Here is a 24,032-nt window from a genome sequence, read left to right on the forward strand (position 1 = left end):
AAAAGGTTTCAGATAGATTATATAATGGTAAGACAGAGATTTAGGAACCAGGTTTTAAATTGTAAGACACTTCCAGGGGCAGATGTGGACTCTGACCACAATCTATTGGTTATGAAATGTAGATTAAAACTGAAGAAACTGCAAAAAGGTGAGAATTTAAGGAGATGGGACCTGGATAAACTGAAAGAGGGGTTGGGTTGTTTTGGGGAAGGAGACCAGACAGCGAGGTCATCGGTCTCATCAGATTAGGGAAGGACAGAGAAGGAAGTCGGCCGTGCCCTTTGAAAGGAACCATCCCGGCATTTGCCTGGAATGATTTAGGGAAATCACGGAAAACCTAACTCAGGATGGCTGGACGCGGGATTGAACCATCGTCCTCCCGAATGCGAGTCCAGTGTCTAACCACTGCGCTACCTCGCTCGGTAAACTGGAAGAACCAGAGGTTGTACAGAGTTTCAGGGAGAGCATATGGGAACAATTGACAGGAACGGGGGAAACAAATACAGTAGAAGAAGAATGGGTAGCATTGAGGAATGAAATAGTGAAGGCAGCAGAGGATCAAGTAGGTAAAAAGACGAGGGCTAGTAGAAATCCTTGGGTAACAGAAGAGATACTGAATTTAATTGATGAAAGGAGAAAATACCAAAAATGCAGTATGTGAAGCAGGCAAAAATGAATACAAACGTCTCAAAAATGAGCTCGACAGGAAGTGCAAAATGGCTAAGCAGGGATGGCTAGAGGACAAATGTAAGGCTTATCTCACAAGGGGTAAGATAGATACTGCCTACAGGAAAATTAAAGAGACGTTTGGAGAAAAGAGAACCACTTGAATATCAAGAGCTCAGATGGAAACCCAGTTCTAAGCAAAGAAGGGAAAGCAGAAAGGTGGAAGGAGTATATAGAGGGTCTATACAAGGGCGATGTACTTGAGGACAATATTATGGAAATGGAAGAGAATGCAGATGAAAACGAAATGGGAGATACAATACTGCGTGAAGAGTTTGACAGAGCACTGAAAGACCTGAGTTGAAACAAGGCTGTTACTGTATATGCTTGTACACTGGCCCAGATGGACATGACATGCCTCCAACTCTGCTTTAGCTTGTGCCAATGCTACTGGTAGCCACCAATTGCCTACACTCGTCACTGATAAAGGTAAGAAACTGCTGCAGTGTTCCAAACACATTAGTAAGTCTGCAATGCCTGTTGTTTACACCTCACAGAAGAGCACACAGTAGGACAGTACAATTTTCATGGAATGGGTAATGGGAGTTGTTGTACCCTCTTTAAAAGATCTTCAGTTAAAGAATGGCAAAAGGAAGAAAACATTACTGCAACTTGATAATGTAGCAACTCACCCCTCCTGATATATCCAACATGAAAAAGATGAGTTCATAAAAGTAACGTTTTTTTCCACATAATGTAACCTCTTCATTACAGTCCAGGAGTCAAGATGTTATTGAGACTTTCAAATCGTATTAGAGATAAGAATTATTCCACAAGTTAGTGTTAGAAAGAGAAGAGATGAGAAGAGAAGGGAGAAGAGGAACGTTTGTTAGGAAATCATAAAAATACTACAGATTTGCAAGACGCATCCTACATGATCAAAGTAGCATGGAATAGTGTGAAGGAACAGAATTTGAAAAAAAGGCTGTAATAAAATTGTGGGTATGGTGGAAAGCTCTCAATGTCGAATTGCAAATAATGAACAGAATGATGTGCCTGAATTGTTCAACATGCTAAAAGAGCTCAACTGACAGCAACGTGAGGAAGAAAACATGCAAGAATGGATGACTGTTGACAATGCATGTCTAGGGCACCAAATTATACAAGATAGTGGAATTGTAAACCTCATCACTGATAAAGCTGACGTAGCCAGCATATTATCAACTTGTGGTCCAGAAAACAAAGCTGAATATATAATGGTTGCTTCTCAGGAATTTACATGTGTAGATACTGTCTTGCAATGATTTGTAGCTCAAGATGAAAGTGCCCAGTATCAAATATCTGCACTGAAAAAAATATGTGACGTAGCTGCTCGTAAGCAGGTAGGCTTGTTTAGACAGACCAAAATTAAGGATTTTTTAAGCGGTTAATTCTATTCATATGTAATGTACGAGCAAAGTGCATATGTATATCCTATTTTTTATTTACTAGGCTGTATTACATACATTCCTACTGTCTTTGTAATTATAAAAGAGATTCAAATTATTATAAATATAATTATGTAGCTTTTTGGGTAAATTAGTGTATACAATTCAATTATCTGAATAAACTGATTCTCTGAACACCCAAGACCCCCAATTAGTTCGGGTAATCAATGCTCTACTGTAATAAGAAATGAAAAATCGTACATGTTTTGTGGTGAAAATAAATGCTACTTTCTGGCTATAGATGACGTCAAATTACAATAAAATGGAAAGTTCATCTGAACATGTAACTTAAATACAAATGCTGAGGTAAGTATAGACGTCTCTCTCGCAAATGCTCCCTGCAAACAATTCATACAAACGGAATGTACATTTTTGATATACCTAGACTGTCTGTCATTTTGGCACACATATTTCATGTCTCCCTAGTCCAAGATTCATTAAAAACGTCACATAAAGGTTGAATGTTTGAGATAATAAATGTTTGGATTACTACGCATGTTTATGTTAGAGTATCTTAGATTAACTGGGATTTCACTATGAGATATTTATGAATGAAAATTTTCTGGGGAATATCTCAAGTCACTGTATATGTTTAAGGCTATTATGCAGCCACAGAGAAGACGCATTACTTAAATAAGAATGCTTTTACGAGTTTATCTGTAAAGGTGCAGGATATTAGCACCATCACATTGTCAAGGGCAAAAGTAGGAAGGGGCAATGTACCCGTAGATAGCAGTTCAATGAAGAGCTGACATCCAGATGAAATCTACATAGGAACATTCAGAGCCAAAGCAAAGTAATACATCCACAATGAATGAAAATAAGTTTAGTTACATAAAATGGAATGCAGAAGAGTATAATTAAGAGACAGCATATGAGGAAACTCAGTAATCAGGTAAGGATTCTAGATGAAATAGGAGTAAGTTATCTCAAAGCACAGTAATACAGAGAAGAGTAGTTTATAATATTAAACAGGATACAGCACCCTTATTTGAAAATTGCGTAACATAGAGGGTAGGTGTACCAAAGAAAGGCGGACCTACCCCTAAAGGGTGATAACAGGGATATGTGGTGATACCATCTTTGTGAAAATTTGATGGTGGTTAGGAAATGGCCTCCTGATGAAGAAGTGTCTCGAGTAGTTTCTACAGAAGTAGCACACTGTTGGTTTTGAGGCTCACTCCAAAGTTGAGAAATAGGGGGACTACCATCTTATAGTGATCTGATTGATGTACTAATTTTATAAAACAATGACAGCAAAATAAGTGTGACCTTTCTGTGCTGTTCCTAATGTAAGTAATATGGAGTAAAGAGTTAGGCAAGGCAACAAAAGACTGCCCGTTGTTCCAAATACATACAGGAGAAATATGAAATGTCTATTGAGAAATGTGATTAACATAAATATGGTTGGGAATTTCTGAGCCATTTATCGATTCGTGCCACACCTCGTATTTAGATTGCATTGGTTTTCCTTTTCTTCCCCTGACATGTTTGTTTGATATGTTGTCTGTCATTAAGTGGCTGCTTGATTGTCTTTTCCCTCTGCTATCAATATCTGCGTTTGCTGAAACTACTATGGAGGAAATGAGGTCTTTGACCGGTTGTAACCTCGTGTGGTGGCAGCGAAGTAGGGGCATTGTGCGCTCAGTCTGGTAGATATGGGAGGGCAGCGTGGCTCACCAGCGTGGACCAGGCGTGGTCGGTTGTACCGAGTCGCCACGTGATGTTTGTCGGTTGTGTGTAATGAGCGGGTTGAGTTGACAGAAGAGCTCCCCGTGGGTTGGTTGTATACAGAATCGCCCCACAAGTAGTTGCTGTTCATTTCACCTTGGTGGGACGTTAATAAGCTTCCTTACGTCCTCCGTTTCAACACTGGAGTTTAAAAAAGGAGACACCTAACGTGAAGGAGCAGTCACTACCCATCAACGTTGCAGAGAAGACGTGAACTGCAGTGAGCGTGTTGCCGCGTGACCGTAGCATGTTGGGTACACTGGCGATGCGTGAGCGGTCGGATGTGTGGATCTTTGCCTTCGGAGGTCATGTACTGCCTGTTCGAGCATAATTGCAAGTTAAGTTAGTGGAAGGTTTAATCATTAAGTAATAAGTTTGCGTAACCAGTGTCTCTTCTGCCCTGTGGCCTCCGGCGATCAGGTTTCCTGTCCCAGGCACCGGTGTAATTGAAGACAGTGATCTTTCCTCCTCCTCCTCCTCCTCCTCCTCCTCTCGTTACTGCCCGATGGGAGGTGTAGTTTTGGCAGTTTAATTGTTTCGCTATTCTGTCGTGTGTTATGAGTAAATTCATGCTTCTTGTTGGTTGATCATGTGGTCGCTCATTCAGGACTGTGCGGTGTAATGTTTCCTTGCACGAGGTTAACTCTAATTCTGTCAGCAAGTTAAGCCATCTTATTACAAGTTTTTGCTGGCTAAAAGTCAGTGCAGTGACCAGCCTGAGAGTGGCAATTGTGTTTACGGGCGTATTTAAATTTGTCAGTATTCTGCCTAGCCTGAGCATCCCTGAGTGGGTGATGTGTGGCCGCCTTACACGGGTCCGTCATATCTGTTATGTTCTAATGATATTCCAGGATACTTTTGTTTAAAAACGTTTTAAATTCCTCCATTCCTTTTCCTTTATTGCCATTAATCGTGTGTTTGCCGAGACCTTTTTTTTTTTTTTTTTTTATTTTTTTTATTTTTTAATGGCGGTGTTGGTAGCTTCACTACCTCACCATACCTTATTTACTTTAATAGCCTGTTTACTAATGTTCTTTAAATTTTTTTTAAACTGTTGTATTGCTATAAATTACTTGATTGCCGTTAGAGGTGTGTTTAAAAGGCTGTTTATTGGCTTATTGCTAGTTTCTGTAAGATATGAATAAAACATTTGTGTGTGAAAATCTCAACTCGACAGTACACTACTAGAAATTTGGCCCTGTTTCCCAACTTGTGGTGTGGCTTGTAGTAACCATAACCACTGTGTGTGTCATACTCAAATGCATATTATGTAAGTATTCCTTAGTACATTCTTTATAGGTTTTGTACACCTTTAAAATTAGTGATAGTAACAAGGGTTACTATTTGCCTACCCTGTCTAACTCAAATGAAGCATTGCTTTAGTTTTGGTGCTTTAGTTAATTAAACACCTGGAGATTGCTATCTGTGTTGCTACTCTCTATGTACACCGGTAATACTAGGGTGTTAGAACCAACTTTCAGCACCTGTGAAAGTAAAACTGGTGATTTCTGTTATTTAAGAGAACATTTTTGTCCTCTGGCTCACCGGAAAGTACTACCCAGGGAGCGATATTTCTTCTTCCTTTTTTGGGGTGTGTGCGTGTGTGTGTGTGTGTGTGGGGGGGGGGGATTGTTCTTCCTTCGGTTCTAACATTTCTAGTATTTTCTTTCCTTTATTTCTTCTCCACCTGGAATACCACATGTGGCCTCCTCCTTCCATATTCATTCAACAGCTTACACTGCGGGAACTATTCTCTTATCTAAATACTTAAACCTGTTTTCACAGGGTTGCCACAGGAGTAGCACATGTACAAGTACCTCCCAAATGAAGTTTGACAACATTAGGATAGTAACAGAAGCTGATAATTACTTGATTTCTACATCAGCGCAGTGAAAGAAAGTCATGAATTCACTTACAAACATTAGAGGATGAATCAGAGGTGGTTTAACAGCCCTCTTTGTGGTTAATCTACAAGTACAAATAAAGCAAGACAATGAATACACAGGAAATGCTTTGTGTGAATAGCTTCCATTTCAATAAGTATAAAGTTGATACAATAAAAAAGACAAACTCTTACTATTTTATTAATTTTATAATACTAAAGAATATTTGGAAATAAATATATTATTCATTATTTTATAGGGTTGTGACAATGACCTTTATCTATGGGCAATGATATGTGGTGTAACATACCACTTTTGGCAAATGATGGATTACCCAAAATGTAGCTAACTGAAAAACTATGATTGCTATAGTGAAACTATTTGTTATTAGTTAATTAGTTTATGATTGTAAACTCTTTGGAATTTGTTGTTGTTGTTTGTGCATGTACACTAGCCCAGATGAATGTCGCACGTCTCCAAGGCAGGACAGGATGGCAGTTCGCTACACTGTGGTACTTGCTTGCTGGGTAGTTACTCCATGCCATGATGTCCTGTCTCACAGAGGTAGGACACGGTACTGACAAAATGCACGAGTGATGACAATGGTACTTATGTCACAGAGAGAGAGAGAGAGAGAGAGAGAGAGAGAGAGAGAGAGAGAGAAGATTCATTCTCTTTGTCAGATTCGTAAAGAACTGCCACTAGTACAGTCAGATTAAGAGTGTTTAACATCAGACAAAGTATGAACATTCGTTGTAAATGTGGCATCCCCTTATATCAAAAATTGTAACAGAAGACGTAATATAACTGTTACTGGAAGAAATATTTTCTCTGATTCGGTAGAGAGTTGAGATTTGGTAACATTTTACAGATTGCAGCACAAGGATATCTGCAGCAGTGAAGTTGTCCATATGAAGAAATAACTACACATTTATGTGTATATTTTTTCAGAAGGAAATAGTTCAGTTCAGTGTTTGAGAGTAACACTATTTCAGATATAGGGAACAATTCACAATCTAATTTATGAAAGTAATAATTACCCTTTTGATGTAAACAGACTACGGGACGAAACTGATGGCGATTTGCTGCACAGTGTTTAAAAATAAGGGATTGCATTAGAAAATACCTGTAAAATTCTGGAGAAGATTCCCTGTATCTTCCTGTAATGTCATGTAATGGCATAACCCACAAATTTCTCTCGTATATTGAGCGTCTGAATTCTGCAGTAGCAATCTGTCTACGAGACCGAGTCCAGGGCGCACGCTGAGGTCGTCTCGCTGGTGGGAGTGGCTGCAGAACTACAGGATTCACTTCTTCTATACGAAATCTGCCATTATTTCCAGTCATTGTTGTCCTTCAGGAAAAAGAAAGAGAAAGGAAAAATATTCTTTATGAAACTATGTACTAATCTTATTGCTGGTATAATTTTGTGCATTTCACAATATATGGACACTGGAAATAGAACTAGAAACATTATAAACAGTTGCTACAATAGGACAGTTTGTATAAAAGAGGACCAATAGCAATAACTGAAGCATAACAGAGCTTATCTGATTAATAACACCGAAACAACATCAGTTTACTATCACCAGCAGTATTGTTACAGAATGCCACAGCTTGGGATTATCAAAAATCAACCAAACTGAAGCAAAAGAAAATTTCACAGTAAGCGGTAGTTAAACGCTGTATGATGCCACCTCCATGACAAGGGTCTTTTTTTCCCCCTCCAGAGTACATTGCATTGATAACAGTTTCTTCTGGACAATTTTTATCCCTGAATTCTAGGTAATGCACCTTCATTGTCTTCACCTGGTGTTTTGTTACTTCCCAACTTGTTTCACAAAATAAAGTCATTGTATAGGTTACTTTGCTGTCATAAAAAATACAAAGTACGTTTCCATCCACATAACTATGAGATACTTCATCAATATCTGGTAATGCACCCATAATCACAAAAAAGCAAACTTTTTGACTATTCTGTCACACTCAGTTACAATACGGTTATTATTTTGAAATACCAACCTGAAATAATTATTGTCTGTTGAATCAGAGTGGATGATACCTACTTGCAGTGAAATCACTCCTACAATGAAAAATATGCTACATGCAATTTGTTTACTTCAGAGGTCATTTTTTTTAATTTCCTATTATTCACACAGTAGTATAAGTTTTACTGACACTTAAAATATAAAACTTCCTGGCAGATTAAAAGTGTGTGCTGGGCCGGGACTCGAACTCGGAACCTTTGCCTTTCGCGGGCAAGTGCTCTACCAGCTGAGCTACCCAAGCACGGCTCACACCTCATCCTCACAGCTTTACTTCTGCCAGTACGGGGCGTGAGTCGTGCTTGGCTAGCTCAGTTGGTAGAGCACTTGCCCGCGAAAGGCAAAGGTCTCGAGTTCGAGTCTCGGCCTGGCACACAGTTTTAATCTGCCAGGAAGTTTCATATCAGAGCACACTCCACTGCAGAGTGAAAATCTCATTCTGCTTAAAATATAGTTTGTTATGCTGAAGATTTTTTATTTTGCAGGACTGTTTGATATTTGATATTTAAAACCTCAAGGAACCATGTGCTCTAAAAATTTCTACTCTTATAAAAATTGTTTTGCTGAAACATTGGCCTACACTGATTTAAAGTACTAAGTTCACAGATTATAAAAATGTGTATGACTTTATGTAACATGCAATAATTCAGAAGTTATTTTTTAAAGATTTCATTGCTTACACAAAAGAGAACAATAACAAATACTGCTTAAATTCCATTCCAAAAACATGCAACCTGGTTAATTAATATTTTAAAAAACATGTGGATTATTAAAGGATACAACAAAATGTGTATTAATTACATTTATATCTACATCTATACTCTGCAAACCACCGTGAGATGCATGGAAGAGGGCATGTCCCATTTTATCAGTTATTATGGTTTCTTCACGTTCCTTTCATGTATGGAGTGCGAGAAGAAAGAGTGTTTGAATGCCTCTGAGTGTGCAGTAATAATTCTAATCTTATCCACATGATCCCTGTGTGAGTGGTAAGTAGGGGACTGAAGTAAATTCTAGAGTCATCAATTTGAAACTTTGTTAATAGACTTTCTCAGGATAGCTTACATCCATCATCCAATTCAGTTCCTTCAGTATCTCTGTAACACTCTCCCATGGATCAAACAAACCTGTGACCATTTGAGCTGCCCTTCTCTCTATATGTTTAATGTCCCCAATTAGTCCAACTTGATATGGGTCCCACATACTGGAGCAATATTCAAGACCCAATCACATGAGTGTTTTTGTAGCAATTTCCTTTGTAGACAGACTGCACTTCCCCATGTTCTATCAATAAACCAAAGTCTATCACCTGATTTACCAATGACTGAGCCTATGTGATATTTCCATTTCATATCCCTACAAAGTATTAACAGCCAGGTATTTATGTGAGTTGGCTGATTCCAACAGTGACTCATTGATATAACCACAGGATACTATTTTTTTTTTATTTTGTGAAGTACAAAATTTTACATTCCTAACATTTAAAGCAAGTTGCCTATCTTTGCACCACTTTGAAATCTTATAAAGATCTGACTGAATATTTATGCAGCTTCTTTCAGACAGCACTTCATTATTGATGACTGCATCATATGCAAAAAGTATGTGGTTATTGTTGATATTGTCTGCAAGGTCACTAATATACAACATGAACAGCAAGGGTTCCAATACACTTCACTGGGGCACACATGAAGTTACTTCAAAATCTGACAACAATGCTCCATCCAAGATAATACGCTGTGTCCTCAATCCAATCATAAATTTCACTTGGTGCTCCATATGATTGTAATTTTGACAATAAGTGTAGGTGTGGTACTGAGTTAAATGCTTTTCGAAAATCAAGAAATACTACCTCTACCAGGTTGCCTTGACCCAAAGCTTTCAGTATGCCGTGTGAGAAAAGTGCGAGATGGGCACATGATCAACATTTTCAGAATCCAGGCTGGTTGAGATTGAGGAGATCATTCTGTTCAAGATACCTCATTATGTTTGAGTTCAGAATATGTTCTAAAGTTCTAGAACAGATCGACATCAAGGATACTGGATGGTAGTTTTGTGGATCAATTCTACTAGACCTGTGGTTTTTCCCAAGAAATGGGCACAGTTTTTTGTTTGAGAGATCAGTGATAGATTATAGTTAGAACAGGGGCTAAATCAGCTGCATATTCAATATAGAATCTGACAGGGATTCCATTGGGCCTTGGAGCTTTTTTCAATTTTAACGATTTCAGCTGTTTCTCAAAACCACTGACACTAATACTTATTCTGTTCATCTTTTCAGTGATATGAGGATTAAATTGCGGCAATTCTCCTGGCTTTTCCTTGGTAAAGGAACATTTGAAAATCGATTTAAGTATTCCAGCTTTTGCTTTCCTACCCTCAATTTCAGTTCCAGTCTCATTTTCTAGGGACTGGGCACTAACTTTGGTGCCACTAACAGCCTTTACATACAATCAGAATTAATTTGGGTTTTGTGGAATATCTTTTGACAATATTCTGCTACAGTAGTCATTGAAGGCATCACACATTGCTCTCTTGAAAGCCAAACAGGTTTCATTCAGCATCTCTCTATCTATAGCCCTTTGCTTTGTTCTACACTTACTGTGCAGCAATCTCAGTTCCTTTAGAGGTTTCTTTACAGTTACGGTAAACCATGGAGGTTCCCTCTCATTATGAACTATTTCCTTGGGTACTATCTATCCAGAGGATGACCCATTATTCATTTAAATTTGAGTCATTGTCCTCTACATGCTTCTGCCCTGTGCTGAAAGTTTTAAGTTCCTCACTGAGATATGATGCTACTGAGTTTTCATCTAGTTTACTGAAAATATACATCTTTCTGCTTGTTTTAGCTGTCAGGTCTTTTTCTTGCCATTAGATCCAATACATTTCCAACAAGGGTGGGGTTCCTAACTGTGTGTTCTAGACGGTTTTCGGAGATGGCATTTAGTCATATTTCATGGGATGTCATCATGTCCACCACTAACCGAATTGTTATTCTCCCAACCGATTGATTACAGTATGATTGGGGAACTTATGTGTGTGTCATCAACCAAAATTACATCAGTGTGTACTGACCATATTAATTATATGCACATTCAACATAATTTTCAATGTGTGTCTCCATATCCTTGTACTTTACAGTCACCCTGTATGGGTGAATACAATGTGTGTATATATAAATATCAAATATCACAAACATACATCGCCCATGCGCACCCCCCCCCCCCCCCCCCCCCGCCACAAAACACACACACACACACACACACACACACACACACACACACACACACAGGATAACCGTGTAAATAGAAGGATATGGAAGACAATAAGCAAATCAAATGACATGCAGATATAAGGAATAAGGACTGGCCTACAAATAAGCATATAGTATTGTATGATGAACGTAATCTATATGTTGGTTTCAGAGTAAGCACATGAAAACGCCCAATCGCTGACAGTGAGAAAATAAATAACTGTCATCATAATATAGCAAAGGTGAAACATGAGAGTGTCTTTGTATGAAATGTGCACATTTGCTACGCTGCTCCTGTCCCCAGCAACTCTAAATGTGTTTACATGTGCCACCTGCCGACACCTGTGTGCTGCATGTTGGAACAGTTGTTTAAATACAAAGTTTGGTGCATGATTCAAAGATTGGTGACAAGAAAACAATGCAGAAGCAGAGTTCTATGTGGTAACTATTACAGTGCGTACCAGAAAGAAAAACTTAATAAAATATCATAATGCCCTCTAAGTAATGAATATGCAGTTAAAATCATGTAACATTCCTATGAAGTGAATACTACTAATAAAAAGGTTTCACTACACAACTGAATAAAACACGACCAGTTAGAGGCCTAGAGCTACGAACAAAAAATGCACGTGTGTAATGTAAAACTGTCACAAACTCAATTAGGAAACATTGTAAGATGACCCAAAAATATGTTGAAATGAAGAAAAAGCTTTATAATGTATTAATAAAATGAAGAATTTCATGCTCTACAAGTTCTCAAGGCCAGCAATATTTTTCCAGTGTGGAAGGTTGAAAACAGAGCTTTGTTTCCTTTGCAAGGTGTGTGTCATGATGTGAACAGAACTGAATCACTTGAAAACAGCGATAGAAGAAAAAGGGAGGAAATAGCAACAATGGGACAGCAAAGCAAAACGTTATATAGTGAACACAATTGACAAAAGGCTAAAGCCACATGTGTTATGCTGTGAAACTTCCAAGGTTACGTACGACAAACTTGAAGAAATATATGGAAGAGACATGTCTCAACAAACTTAGCAGTCACTTCAAGAATTTTACTGTTCCAAATATGATAAAGCTAGAGTCATGTTTAGTAATATAAGTACTCTACAGAATGTAGCATTTGGACTAAACTGTCCCCAGTCAATAAAAATGTCTGGCTCTATGTTCATGCCCACGACACTGTGTATTTTGCAAGAAAAATAATCACGGACAAAGGGATTGGTACTTTAAAACAAAAATAAAATTCAAGAACCAAAAACGAGACTTTTCAAGTTCTGTCGTCACTGGAAAATGAAAACCACACAAAGGAAGACTGTTATTTTAAAGACAAAAACAACACAAACATAACAGTTTTCAGCTAAGAAAAAGTATCAAAACAGATTCAGTCACTGATGAACACAAGGAAGAAGACATCACTCATGGAAACAAAAAAGAAGACTGTAATAACTTCAAGTTGAACAAATATATTTCAAGGAAGATGCAATACATGAAAGTCACAGATCAAAAAAACAGAGTAAGACGTGTGTACACCTTAACAGTCAAATCATAACTGAGTCCAAGTCTAGCGGCCACTGGCTGGCTGGCCGCTTAGGTGGCGCTGCTGCTGCATAGCTGGCAGACAGCACCGCATGTAGAGGATGCGCGTAACTGCGTGGCGGCACTTTGAAAGATCGGCGAGTCACAACAAAGACACATCTAAAGAGAAGAAGAAAGAAGTCAACACTAAAGATGAGAAGAGATAAGTTATGAATGAACAGAACAAGAAAGAAGGAATAAATAAAAGGAAAGAAAGAAAGAAAGAAAGCAGTAAGGCTGATACTGTATTTATTGCATGTGAATGCAACAAAGAAAGAAGAAATGGTCAGGGTTTGTTGATAGTGTATGTGCAGGACATGTGTACTGAAATGGAAAAGTTAACAAACTTGGAACATTACGACAGAGTTGTAAAAGTTGCGAAACAATGTGGATTAATGAAGACAGTAGCAACAGGACATTTTGTGGATGGAAACTGTATTCTCACAGATATTCTGTTCATTCCAGAACAGAGTGTAAATCTGATGACTGTGAAAGCTATTACTGAAAAAGACTGCGCAGTTGTGTTTAACGCATGTTTTGGCTGATTTTTAAAATAAAATGCTCGGTTTAGGACCATAAACAAGAAATTGATTAGATGTAGTGACAATTAAATCAGAAATACATCTGCTTCTGACAAGAAGAAGAAAAATATGAACAGCATAAGAGGCTGTGTTATCCATGCACAGGTTGCACTTGAGCGACCAAGAAAATGTGTAATGGAAAATGCGTAAACAGTTTACATTCAACACAAAAAAAGTGTGAAGTTTGTGTGAGAGTTCAGTTAGCACAAAATTCCTTTTCTACTGTGAAGAAAGACCAACAATATTATTAAAATAATACAAACTGATGTATGTGGAGAGGTAAAATGGTTCAAATGGCTCTGAGCACTATACGACTTAACTTCTGAGGTCATTAGTCGCCTAGAACTTAGAACTAATTAAACCTAACTAACCTAAGGACATCACACACATCCATGCCCGAGGCAGGATTCGAACCAGCGACTGTAGCGGTCGCTCGGCTTCAGACTGTAGCGCCTAGAACCGCACGGCCACTCCGGCCGGCTGTGGAGAGGTAAATTCCCCAACATTTAATGGATGCAGATATTACATAACCATTAGATGATTCACTCAATTTCATTTAGCCTGTTTTTTTATGATGTGCAGTCAAAGGTTGGAACACTCCTTTTGTGTTGGAAAAGTAAAAATTAGTTCAATCTGAAAGATTCAAAAACAAGACGTGATAAAGAATAGTCATGAATTTAAGAATAGGTGTGAAGGCAAAGGAACTGTGATAGACTATAGTATTGCCTACAGCCCTTAGCTTAATAGGAAAGCAGAGGGGCTAAACCTGACAATAATGAATAACACAGCAAGAGCTATGATAAGCCCAATTATCAATCAAAATCATGATACACTGGCAGAAAAAGTGATCTGGGAGAACATTAGATCTGTCAATACTTCAAACTTTTAGTCAAGAATTTTTCTAAAAATCTAGGACATCCGAAGAAACTAGATGAAAGAAATAACCCATAAATGTCTGTTGGCTGTTCTCCAAATATCTACAGACAGTTAATGCAGAAGGAAGAAATAGTGTTGTTGTTGTTGTTGTTGTGTCAAGAGAAGTTGAATTTGAACAAAAATGACGAAAGACACTGTAAAGAAAAATCTTGTTATCAGCGAAGAAAATGATGCTACCAACTGAATAAATTAAATTCAACATTATGAAAATGAAGAAGACAATCAAAGTGGATGAGGAAGCAATGAAGAAAAAATAAAACACAGTTTTAGGGATACAGCCAATGTGAAGAAATTTTTAAGCTATGGAGATTGCGAAACATTACTTTCACCTAGAGAATGTATCAATGATCCAGATAAACAAAACTGGCTGAAGGCAATTGAAGAAGAAAAAATATCATTTGAATGGAATGATACATGGAAGTTGGTGAAGCAAAAGGAATCTTTAAAGAACAACAAGATAGTCAATATGAGGACAGGCTGGTTGTCAGAGGCTGTCAACTAGAAATGGATACAGATTTCAAGAACTTATTCAGACCAGTGGCAGATGTCCTTTCACTGTGAACGGACTTAGGCAAGCATCATTCAGATGGAATAAAATGCTGACAGATTTCTTAAAACCTGATGGGCTAATTCAGCTGATTTCACATCCATGCATACTTGAACATGAAACTCAAGAAATGTACATGACTACACATATTGATGAAGAAATCATTGGAAAAGAGTTGGAGAAAACTGAAAACATGCTGAAGAAATTTAAGAAGAACTTGGAAATGTCTAAGGCAGAAAATCCAGATATTTACACTCGACAGCACAAAATGTGGGTCACCCCTGAATTCCAATGGGTAGGCTGCATCTGACTGTACGCAACCAACAGGGCATAGCTGAGTTGCAGGTCATCTAAATCCTCTGCAGCACAGTCGTTTGACTATACACAATGGGTAACACAAGAGGCTACTAGAGAACACTACTCTTTATGGCAGTCAGTCCAGATGTAAACCAATATCATCATACAACAAATATTAGAAAAAACATTATTGGGACAGTCCTTAACACTTGTAAATTAAACTTCATTACAATAGTCTTATCACTTGACATTGCATGTCAAGTTGTTGTCCGTGACCCGAATTTGAATCCACTGTTAACCGGAGCTTGCATGCCTGATCAAGACTCGCCTCGACATAAATAGATGTAAAATATCAAAGTGTTCACCAGTATGAGTTTACAAGGCCGACTGTCCGAAACTGGAAATAAATGACAATTTGTTCAGCACTGCATCGGCAACCCCATTAAGCTTATATTGCCCCTGAGAAGTAACCACGAAATTATGTAATAATAAAGCGGAACGTACAAATGTGAAACGCCTGAACTAAAGTTGTAGTGATGGACGGGGAGTAGGCCCCAGTACCTATATGAATTGTTAACTAATCACAATCAGATATCAGATATTAAAGGTGTTCACCAACAGCATGAAATTGGAACCTGAAACAACAATATAAATGTTTTTTGCCTGGCAGGGACTCGAAGCTGGTAAATTTTGATACTGTCTTACAGCTATGAATAGACATGAAATATTTACTGTTTCTTCACCAGTAGTGAGATGCGCACATGTTCACCTAGAGGCAATGCAATGAATAATTCTGTGCTGCATGGGACTTTGCACATGTTCAGCTAGAGGTAATGTAACAAATAGTTCTGTGCTGCCTGTGACTCCAACCCAGTGCGCAGCAACACTGTTGACCCCAAACAAACAGATATCAACTATCAAATTCCCTTTTCCTATTAGTTAGGATCACACCTTTCGTAGAGATCTGGAGGAGTTTGGCATCATGAGGAAACAACGAAATGATGGGACAATATCATACTTAAGGATTCAAATCCAGAGAAAAATTAGAATTGGAGCTCAAATCCCAGTCCAGTGCCAATATTTTCATAACCTCAAAGTCACTTAAAGTAAGAAATGAAGACCTATGACCTTACATGACAATTGGTTCACAAACTAAAACAACATTAATAGTGTAAGAAAGCTTACTAGAGATAGAGTTTCTGCAAGGAGTGACGTCTTCCTCTGGTAGCCAAAGGTAATCCAACTCTGTTCCAGTCAGTAGCGAATGGACACATATTATGTTGATTTGGAACCATGGCACAGTCCAGCATTCTTTACGTGGTATTTCTGAAGGTGTAGAGGTTATGTTTGTGGCTGTTAAAAACTGGTACCCGAATGGGAATCAAACCCACATCTTACCCATTAGAAGCTAGCCTCAGTCCAACCAATCAATTGAATTTCACATGTGTCAGCATCATGTTTTTGTCACAATGGGGTATGCAGCACACAGTATGAGAAGTGTTGACTTCCACTTGAGTTGTTGTTGCATATAATTTACTCTTAGTCCAGTAATCAATATCATGTAGTGTAAATGCAAAGCCATGATATCAAACCCATCCTTTCCTTTCTTTCTTAAGCAGTATTCTGTCTGCTACGAGCATCAGTCTAACAGAAATTCCGAGGCATTTTCGTTCGTTTTCTAAACACCAGTAAGAGAAAAATCTTATGAAAACATGTTTGGGAAAGGGCTTGGGGGGCATCAGTCATGGTAAGACCAATTTCAGCTCTGTCACCCAGTGGCTGCTTGATTCAGATCGGTGTCTGCCCAAGTGATCATGATGCATCAAGCATAGAGCCTATGATCTCCAGCGGACTTTTCTGTGCTTGAATAGCAAGTATAACATCATGTAACATTGTGCATGATATAATACTATGTTTCAACACACTCTGTGGCAATTTTGTATGACATGTTGCTATAAGCATATTTAAATATGGTCTTATTTTGTTCAAGTCTGCAGTATAGCTCGTGCCATGACAACTTGAATATTTCTCGTGTTTGTCACTCTGAGGAGCATTGTTTATGCATTAGAAAATGGAGTAAAGTCTAATATTTGAGACATTGGGTTCTGTTCATGTTTAATAGAAGTGTGAAAGCAGTGGAGGCCTTGTAAGAAATGAGTGATATCGAGAAAGTAAAGTTGCATAATTTCAAACACAATCATTTTCAGATAAATTAATCACCACATTCAGGAAGACAAACAGGCATTGATGAGGGACGTTTCTGCGATTTACTACTATGGTCAATGACCATGTTTCCAATAACTGGCAAGCAAGTGTGAAACCCATTAACCTGAGATTAAAAGAAAGGAAGGAGGATTACGGTACAGCGTCTCATCAAAAACAAGATTAGAAGTGAAGCAAAATCTCTAACTGGAAAGGTTGGAGAAGAAAGTTGTCTGTGCACTTTCAAAGCTACGTTTGCCGTAGTAGATTTAAGAAAGTCACTGTAAACCTAAATCAGTGCAGTCTGATGGCAAAGTACTATATGTAACTTCATAGGGAGAAAACAGTGAGTAAGCCATAACAAACATTAGCTCAAATGCCTGTGTACATCCACAAAATGTATTGTTATTGATATACAACTGGTGGCACAAAAAAGGTATTTTGTGTTATGAACTGCTTCATAGGAACGTGTCCTTCACAGCTGACAATTGTTGCCACCGAATGCAACCTGGAAGACACCACCAAGGAGCTTGGCTGGCAAACATATCTACCTCACGTCTTTTAATCTGGTAATTGCATGTGTTTACTTTTCTCACCTCTTATCAATCAACCACCAAGAAAGTTGGTTTTTTATTTCCTTTGTCTGTTTTGTTTTGGTGACTGCACTTTAAACATGGCTTAACTCAGAGTCAGTGAGTCCTTACAAACTTGGGACAGAGCAACTACCTGTGCATCAGCAGATGGGTTTCGATAACAACGTGGAATATCTTGTTGACAGGTTCTCTGATTTTTGTGTCTATTTTGTTCAGTACCCTCATGGGAAAAACTATTAATATGCACTACTCTAATGCAACTGGTGTCTCATAATAATACAATACATCAAATGGCTATCTTAATTAAACATGAAGTCTTTTGTCATACTCAAGTAGCTGGTTCACAGAGGAAGACTGCACTGCAGTTCCTTTTCTAGAGTGTCACACAGATGACAAAATGGTAGATATCGAAATAGATGACAGAGGGATATAAAAACAATTAAAATTGCTCAAAAGAGGAAAGGCCGTTGGACGTGATGGGATACCAGTTCGATTTTACACTGAGTACGTGAAGGAACTTGACTCCCTTCTTGCAGCTGTGTACCGTAGGTCTCTAGAAGAGCGTAGCGTTCCAAAAGATTGGAAAAGGGTACAGGTCATCCCCGTTTTCAAGAAGGGATGTCGAACGGATGTGCAGCACTATATATCCATATCTCTAACGTCGATCAGTTGTAGAATTTTGGAACACATATTATGTTAGAGTATAATGACTTTTCTGGAGACTAGAAATCTACTCTGTAGGAATCAGCATGGGTTTCAAAAACGACAATTGTGTGAAACCCAGCTCACGCTATTCATCCATGAGACTCAGAGGGCCATAGACACGGGTTCCCAGGTAGATGCTGTGTTTCTTGACTTCCGCAAAGGCGTTTGATACAGTTCCCCACAGTCGTCTAATGAACAAAGTAAGAGCACATGGACTAACAGACCAGTTGTGTGATTGGATTGAAGAGTTTCTAGATAACAGAACGCAGCATGTCATTCTCAATGGAGAGAAGCCTTCCGAAGTAAGAGTGATTTCAGGTGTGCTGCAGGGGAGGGTCGTAGGACTGTTGCTACTCACAATATATATAAATGACCTTGTGGATAACATCAGAAGTTCACTGAGGCTTTTTGTGGATGATGCTGTAGTATATCAAGGGGTTTTAACAATGGAAAATTGTACTGAAATGCACGAGGACCTGCAACGAACTGACGCATGGTGCAGGGAATGGCAATTGAATCTCAATGTAGACAAGTGTAATGTGCTGCGAATACATAGAAAGAAAGATCCTTTATCATTTAGCTACAATGTAGCAGGTCAGCAACTGGAAGCAGTTAATTCCATAAATTATCTGGGAGTACGCATTAGGAGTGATTTAAAATGGAATGACCAGATAAAATTAATCGTCAGTAAAGCAGATGCCAGACTGAGATTCATTGGAAGAATCCTATGGAAATGCAGTCCGAAAACAAAGGAAGTAGGTTACAGTACACTTGTTCGCCCACTGTTTGAATACTGCTCACCGGTGTGGGATCCGTACCAGATAGGGTTGATAGAAGAGAGAGAGAAGATCCAACGGAGAGTAGCGCACTTCGTTACAGGATCATTTAGTAATTGCAAAAGCGTTACGGAGATGACAGATAAACTCCAGTGGAAGACTCTGCAAGAGAGACGCTCAGTAGCTCGGTACGGGCTTTTGTTGAAGTTTCGAGTACATACCTTCACCGAGGAGTCAAGCAGTATATTGCTCCCTCCTACGTATATCTCGCAAAGAGACCATGAGGATAAGACCAGAGAGATTAGAGCCCACAGAGATGCAGACCGACAATATTTCTTTCCAGAAACAATACGAGACTGGAACAGAAGGGAGAACCGATAGAGGTACTCAAGGTACCCTCCGCCACACACTGTCAGGTGGCTTGTGGAGTATGGATGTAGATGTAGATATATAACAATGTGGCTGTTAGAGAGTAGTAATTGAATGAAACACCATTAACAGAGTATCCAGTGATAAGATATCATTTGCAGATTTTCAGTAGCAGTTCTGCAGCATTTTATGTTCCTTACTTCTAGATTTACTGGTTACTGAATGTAATGAGATATCTTATGACGACAAAATTTCTGAAGATGTCCTTCTGAGATCAATTTAGCTGTCTGTGGCTCTGTCACAGAGCAGGTAAAATGTTACTCTCATGCCAGTTTCAAACTGAGAGTTACTCGTTACAGTGCGTTGACATTTTCACGGCGCAAGTGGCCAACTGCTGCATTCACTGCCTCCTCATTGCCCTTGTGATAGCTGATACAAATAATACGCAATGTAGACAACGAGATTAGTTGTAGTTGTTGCGTGAAAGTGATCTCCCTTTCTGTAAACATATGTTTGGTAAGTCAATGACACACCAAAGGAAAATCCATTGAAAATCTTTGATTAGTGTACCACAAATAAATCGTGAGACTTGCAAGATAATTCTCTGTCATTCCAGCAAACTATCACAGTGTCACCACAAATGTTCCACTATGTTGTCATGACCCAACCACAGTCGTAGCAGGACGACGTAAACAATGCTGCAGCTTAATTACTTTTCTTACAATGCCATGAGGAGTATTCTAGTATATATGGTGAGAGAGAAGAATGAAAAGTTGCACAGACCACAGCAATACATATGAGAGAAAATAAACATAATCTACTGAGTTATAGATCCATTTCATTGGCGTTGACTTGTAGCAGGGTGTGAGAACAAATAATTAATGTTATGAAGTACCCCAGACTATATTACATATTGACTCCAGACTGCAGAAATGTGTTACTGAAATCTTAACTGATGGGATGGGAAATAAATGAAAAAGGAAAGGTTGAGGTATGGCATTGTTGCTCTAACTAGAAAACAAATTACTAGTGACACAAGGAGTTCATGACTACTGGTTGGCTGTGCCTAGAAATAGAGGACTGAAAATTAGAATGTAAGTGATCAATGAAGTTGCACACATTACATTATTTCATAGGAAAGGAGAGGGGGAAATTGAGCAGAACATGCACAATAGAGCATGCATTGCATCAATGTCATCTATAACTAATACCCCTTAAGCCAACTAATGTGTACTCAAATTGTATGTATGTGTCATTTATATAATAACAATAATAAGTCAATGAGTGTGAGCCAAACAGAAATAGTCAAATAAAAAATATAATTAAGAGACATATCCACCCACAAGTTAGAAATGGTATCAAAATTATCCTCTAGCTGGCAGTAGTGCGTATATTCATAATTCAGAACACTATTCGAAAGCTGTAATTTATTACTGAGCAACGGTAGTGGCCATTTTATTGCTTAGTACCAAGAAACAGAAGCATAAAACAGGCAAATGCTGTGATTTGGGTAGCAGACATCTTTTCTGTAGCACACACATAGTACTATGGTTTTACAATCCACTGTGATACTTAAAGCTACAGTGGTGGAACACCGCCGAATGATATTAAAATTATTTCAATAAAACATTCTAGATAACATTTAACTTGTATATACTTCATTTGGTGATCAGTTTCAGTCTTTTATTAAACAACTTTTTACTCATTGGTGACAGCAGGAGCTGGTAATGTGGAGCAGACCACTCAGGAGGCACGTTGAACAGCCTGCTGTCACCTAGGGGTAAAAAATGGCCCACTAAAAGACCAAAACCAATAACCAGACAAATTACAATGTACTCTCAATTATTGATGTGTGGATTATTCCGTTTGCAGATTATTCGTGCATCTAAAAAATATGTGCAATATTCTTCTCTAGCAAACAGCAATAAACAACCCACCATGTGATAACAAGTGCCATTTCCATTGTTGAAATGACAGCCCTGTGAGAAAAGAGTACCATTTACATTTCATCTATCAGCCTTTTCCTTATGAATAAAAAACAAACTCAGTTTTCTGATGTTAATCAGCATTTTCAATTAAGCAAGTTAAAAGGAATGTGTAAAAGAGATGATTGAGAAAGGAAAGAAACATAAGTTTACATTAAAACAAAAATTAGAATTAACTGAAAGATTTGAGAAGGGGGAAACTGCTGCAAAATTAAGAGCTGATTACGGTACTGGAATGCTGACTTGTTTGGCACAATAAAAAGAACAAGCAGAAAATAAAGGCTTTTGTCGAGAAATGAAATTCTAGTTCTGGACCATCTGGACTGAAAAAACATGGAAAGATCTAAATCTGATGAATTAGATGCTGCTCTTTTGCAGTGGTTTAGCCACAAATGCGCAGAAGAGTTCTGTTTCAGATGTGATGTGTATTGAAAAAGCTACATATTTTCATGAAGCTCTAGAGTTAGATGGAGAATTTAATGCCTCATCTGGACACTGAAACAATTTCAATACATTTTCATTGATCAATGTTTTCCTGAGGACTATGTTCCAATAAGTTCTTATTACTGAGTGAAACTCATGTTCATAAATTAGTCCTGGTTGAAGCCAGTATACTGAGAATAACATGCTTCAATTTCACACAATGTCAGCCATAATAGGAGCTGGCCACATAAATATTTGCATATAGTTCTTATAACACTTTGAACAAACAATAATTTCCTTGAAAGACTTCGCTGGGCATGGACATCTAACACATGCTGCCACCAACGGATACGAAGTAGACAGCACCACAAATTGTGCTCTTCTTCTTACTCTCAAAAGAGGTCATTTCAAATTGACTAACCTCCAAGCAACATAAAAAATCTCTTTTCAGAAGGCAGAGATTATATTACTACATGCAAAGGGGTAGTGTTGTTCACAATTCATCACTCTGAGATCTCCTAGAAACATACGGAACAAGTCAAAAAAATTTGAGATGAGGTTTTATGATATAGGCATACCCTATATTCTCTTACTTAACTTTTAACCATTAAAAGCTTTTAATTTGACTATCTACTTAGACTTACCGGAAACAATGACCCCCCCCCCCACACACACTTCTATCATTTCCACACATCTAGAGGTAATAAAAGCATATTCTATGATCACAAACGAAAACAATGCACAAGTGGTCAAGTAGAAACCTGTCTTCCCCCCCCCCCCCCCCCCCCCCCAAAAAAAGAATTGAAACCTATTTTAAAACCACAGGGCTTCTCTGGAGCATTCTTTGTAAGGCAAAGAACTGAAGAGGTTGACAGAAGTACTAGGCCACAAGAGCTTCATTTTGAGTTATTGTACGTTATATATTGGTTAAATTCAAAGACAAGAAAGTAAATGCAGTTAGACAAATCAATATACTTAGTAGACAGTTCTTTCTGATGGTACAAATAGAACTAGTAGTTACTGACAACCCTGATCAGACTAGTGACAGTGAAAGTGAGGGTTAGCACTTTCTTCTATTGACCCCTTCTGTTGTCTACATGAGCATGCTCTAATGTTACTTTATCTCACCTGTATCGAAATCTTGGCATGTCGCGCAGTGTCCAATGGTATGAAGCAGTGACTGATACAGTGGTTGTAGCAGTGGGTGCTGCAGCAGTTTCATTTGGTAATAAATCGTACTGATCATAGTCCTCAATAGATCTGACATTGTGTATTATGGACTGGAAACTTTGTTTGCATAGAGGGCATTCTGCCTTTACCTGAAATTACAGTGTCTTATCAAAACAGAGAAATTAACACATAGTACTTACATTCACCTATTTTTTGCAGTTGCTGTTCTTGGCAATCACTGCAACAAAATTTTCCACAATTAGTCATGTTCATTATCTGAAATTTTCTCAGGTTGTGTCCAGAAAAGTAAAATAAACAAAATTAAAATTCAGAAACCCTGAACCTCAGCAAAACCTTTAACCATAGCTACATAATGATCAACAAATTTCTCTAAGTGCAAAGCAATAATCATATACTATAGAGTGTGTTACAAAGACATATGGTTAAGTGGATAATAAACAATAATATATGTCTACAAATAATATAAAACAATAATGATCAATCTGTGACCCCCATTCACAGCTATTAATAATTAATTTGAATAAAATTTGCTCTCACTATAACGTATGTAGCTAAGGCTGCTGGTTCGTATTTGACTATGGATAATTATAGCCAGATGGCATAGAATGGGATTACCAGCCTTGAATTATATGGGTCATACTACCAATAAAAACTTTATGAGACCACACGTGCAGTGCAACGTCTTTTAACTCTGCTGCTCAGATATTTCCATATGTCACGTTTTAATCAGCTGGGTAAATTCATCACAAGCTTATCCATTTGATGCCTGTACAAAGTAGGTAGTAGT

The 24,032-nt window shown here is 38.2% G+C and overlaps 1 protein-coding gene across 2 annotated transcripts in view; it reads right to left on the reverse strand.

Moving 5' to 3' along the window:
- LOC124798187 (E3 ubiquitin-protein ligase Topors) overlaps positions 1-24,032 on the reverse strand; it is a 96,823-nt gene that overhangs the window by 10,799 nt on the left and 61,992 nt on the right. For both annotated transcript variants that reach the window (XM_047261483.1, XM_047261484.1), the window contains exons 4-5: positions 23,183-23,373; positions 6,894-7,121 (exon numbers count right to left, since the gene is read on the reverse strand). In XM_047261483.1, coding sequence (XP_047117439.1) covers positions 6,894-7,121; positions 23,183-23,373 — 419 coding nt within the window. The remainder of the gene's footprint in view (positions 1-6,893; positions 7,122-23,182; positions 23,374-24,032) is intronic.

Source organism: Schistocerca piceifrons, chromosome 5, assembly GCF_021461385.2.
Source record: "Schistocerca piceifrons isolate TAMUIC-IGC-003096 chromosome 5, iqSchPice1.1, whole genome shotgun sequence".
NCBI lineage: Eukaryota > Metazoa > Arthropoda > Insecta > Orthoptera > Acrididae > Schistocerca > Schistocerca piceifrons.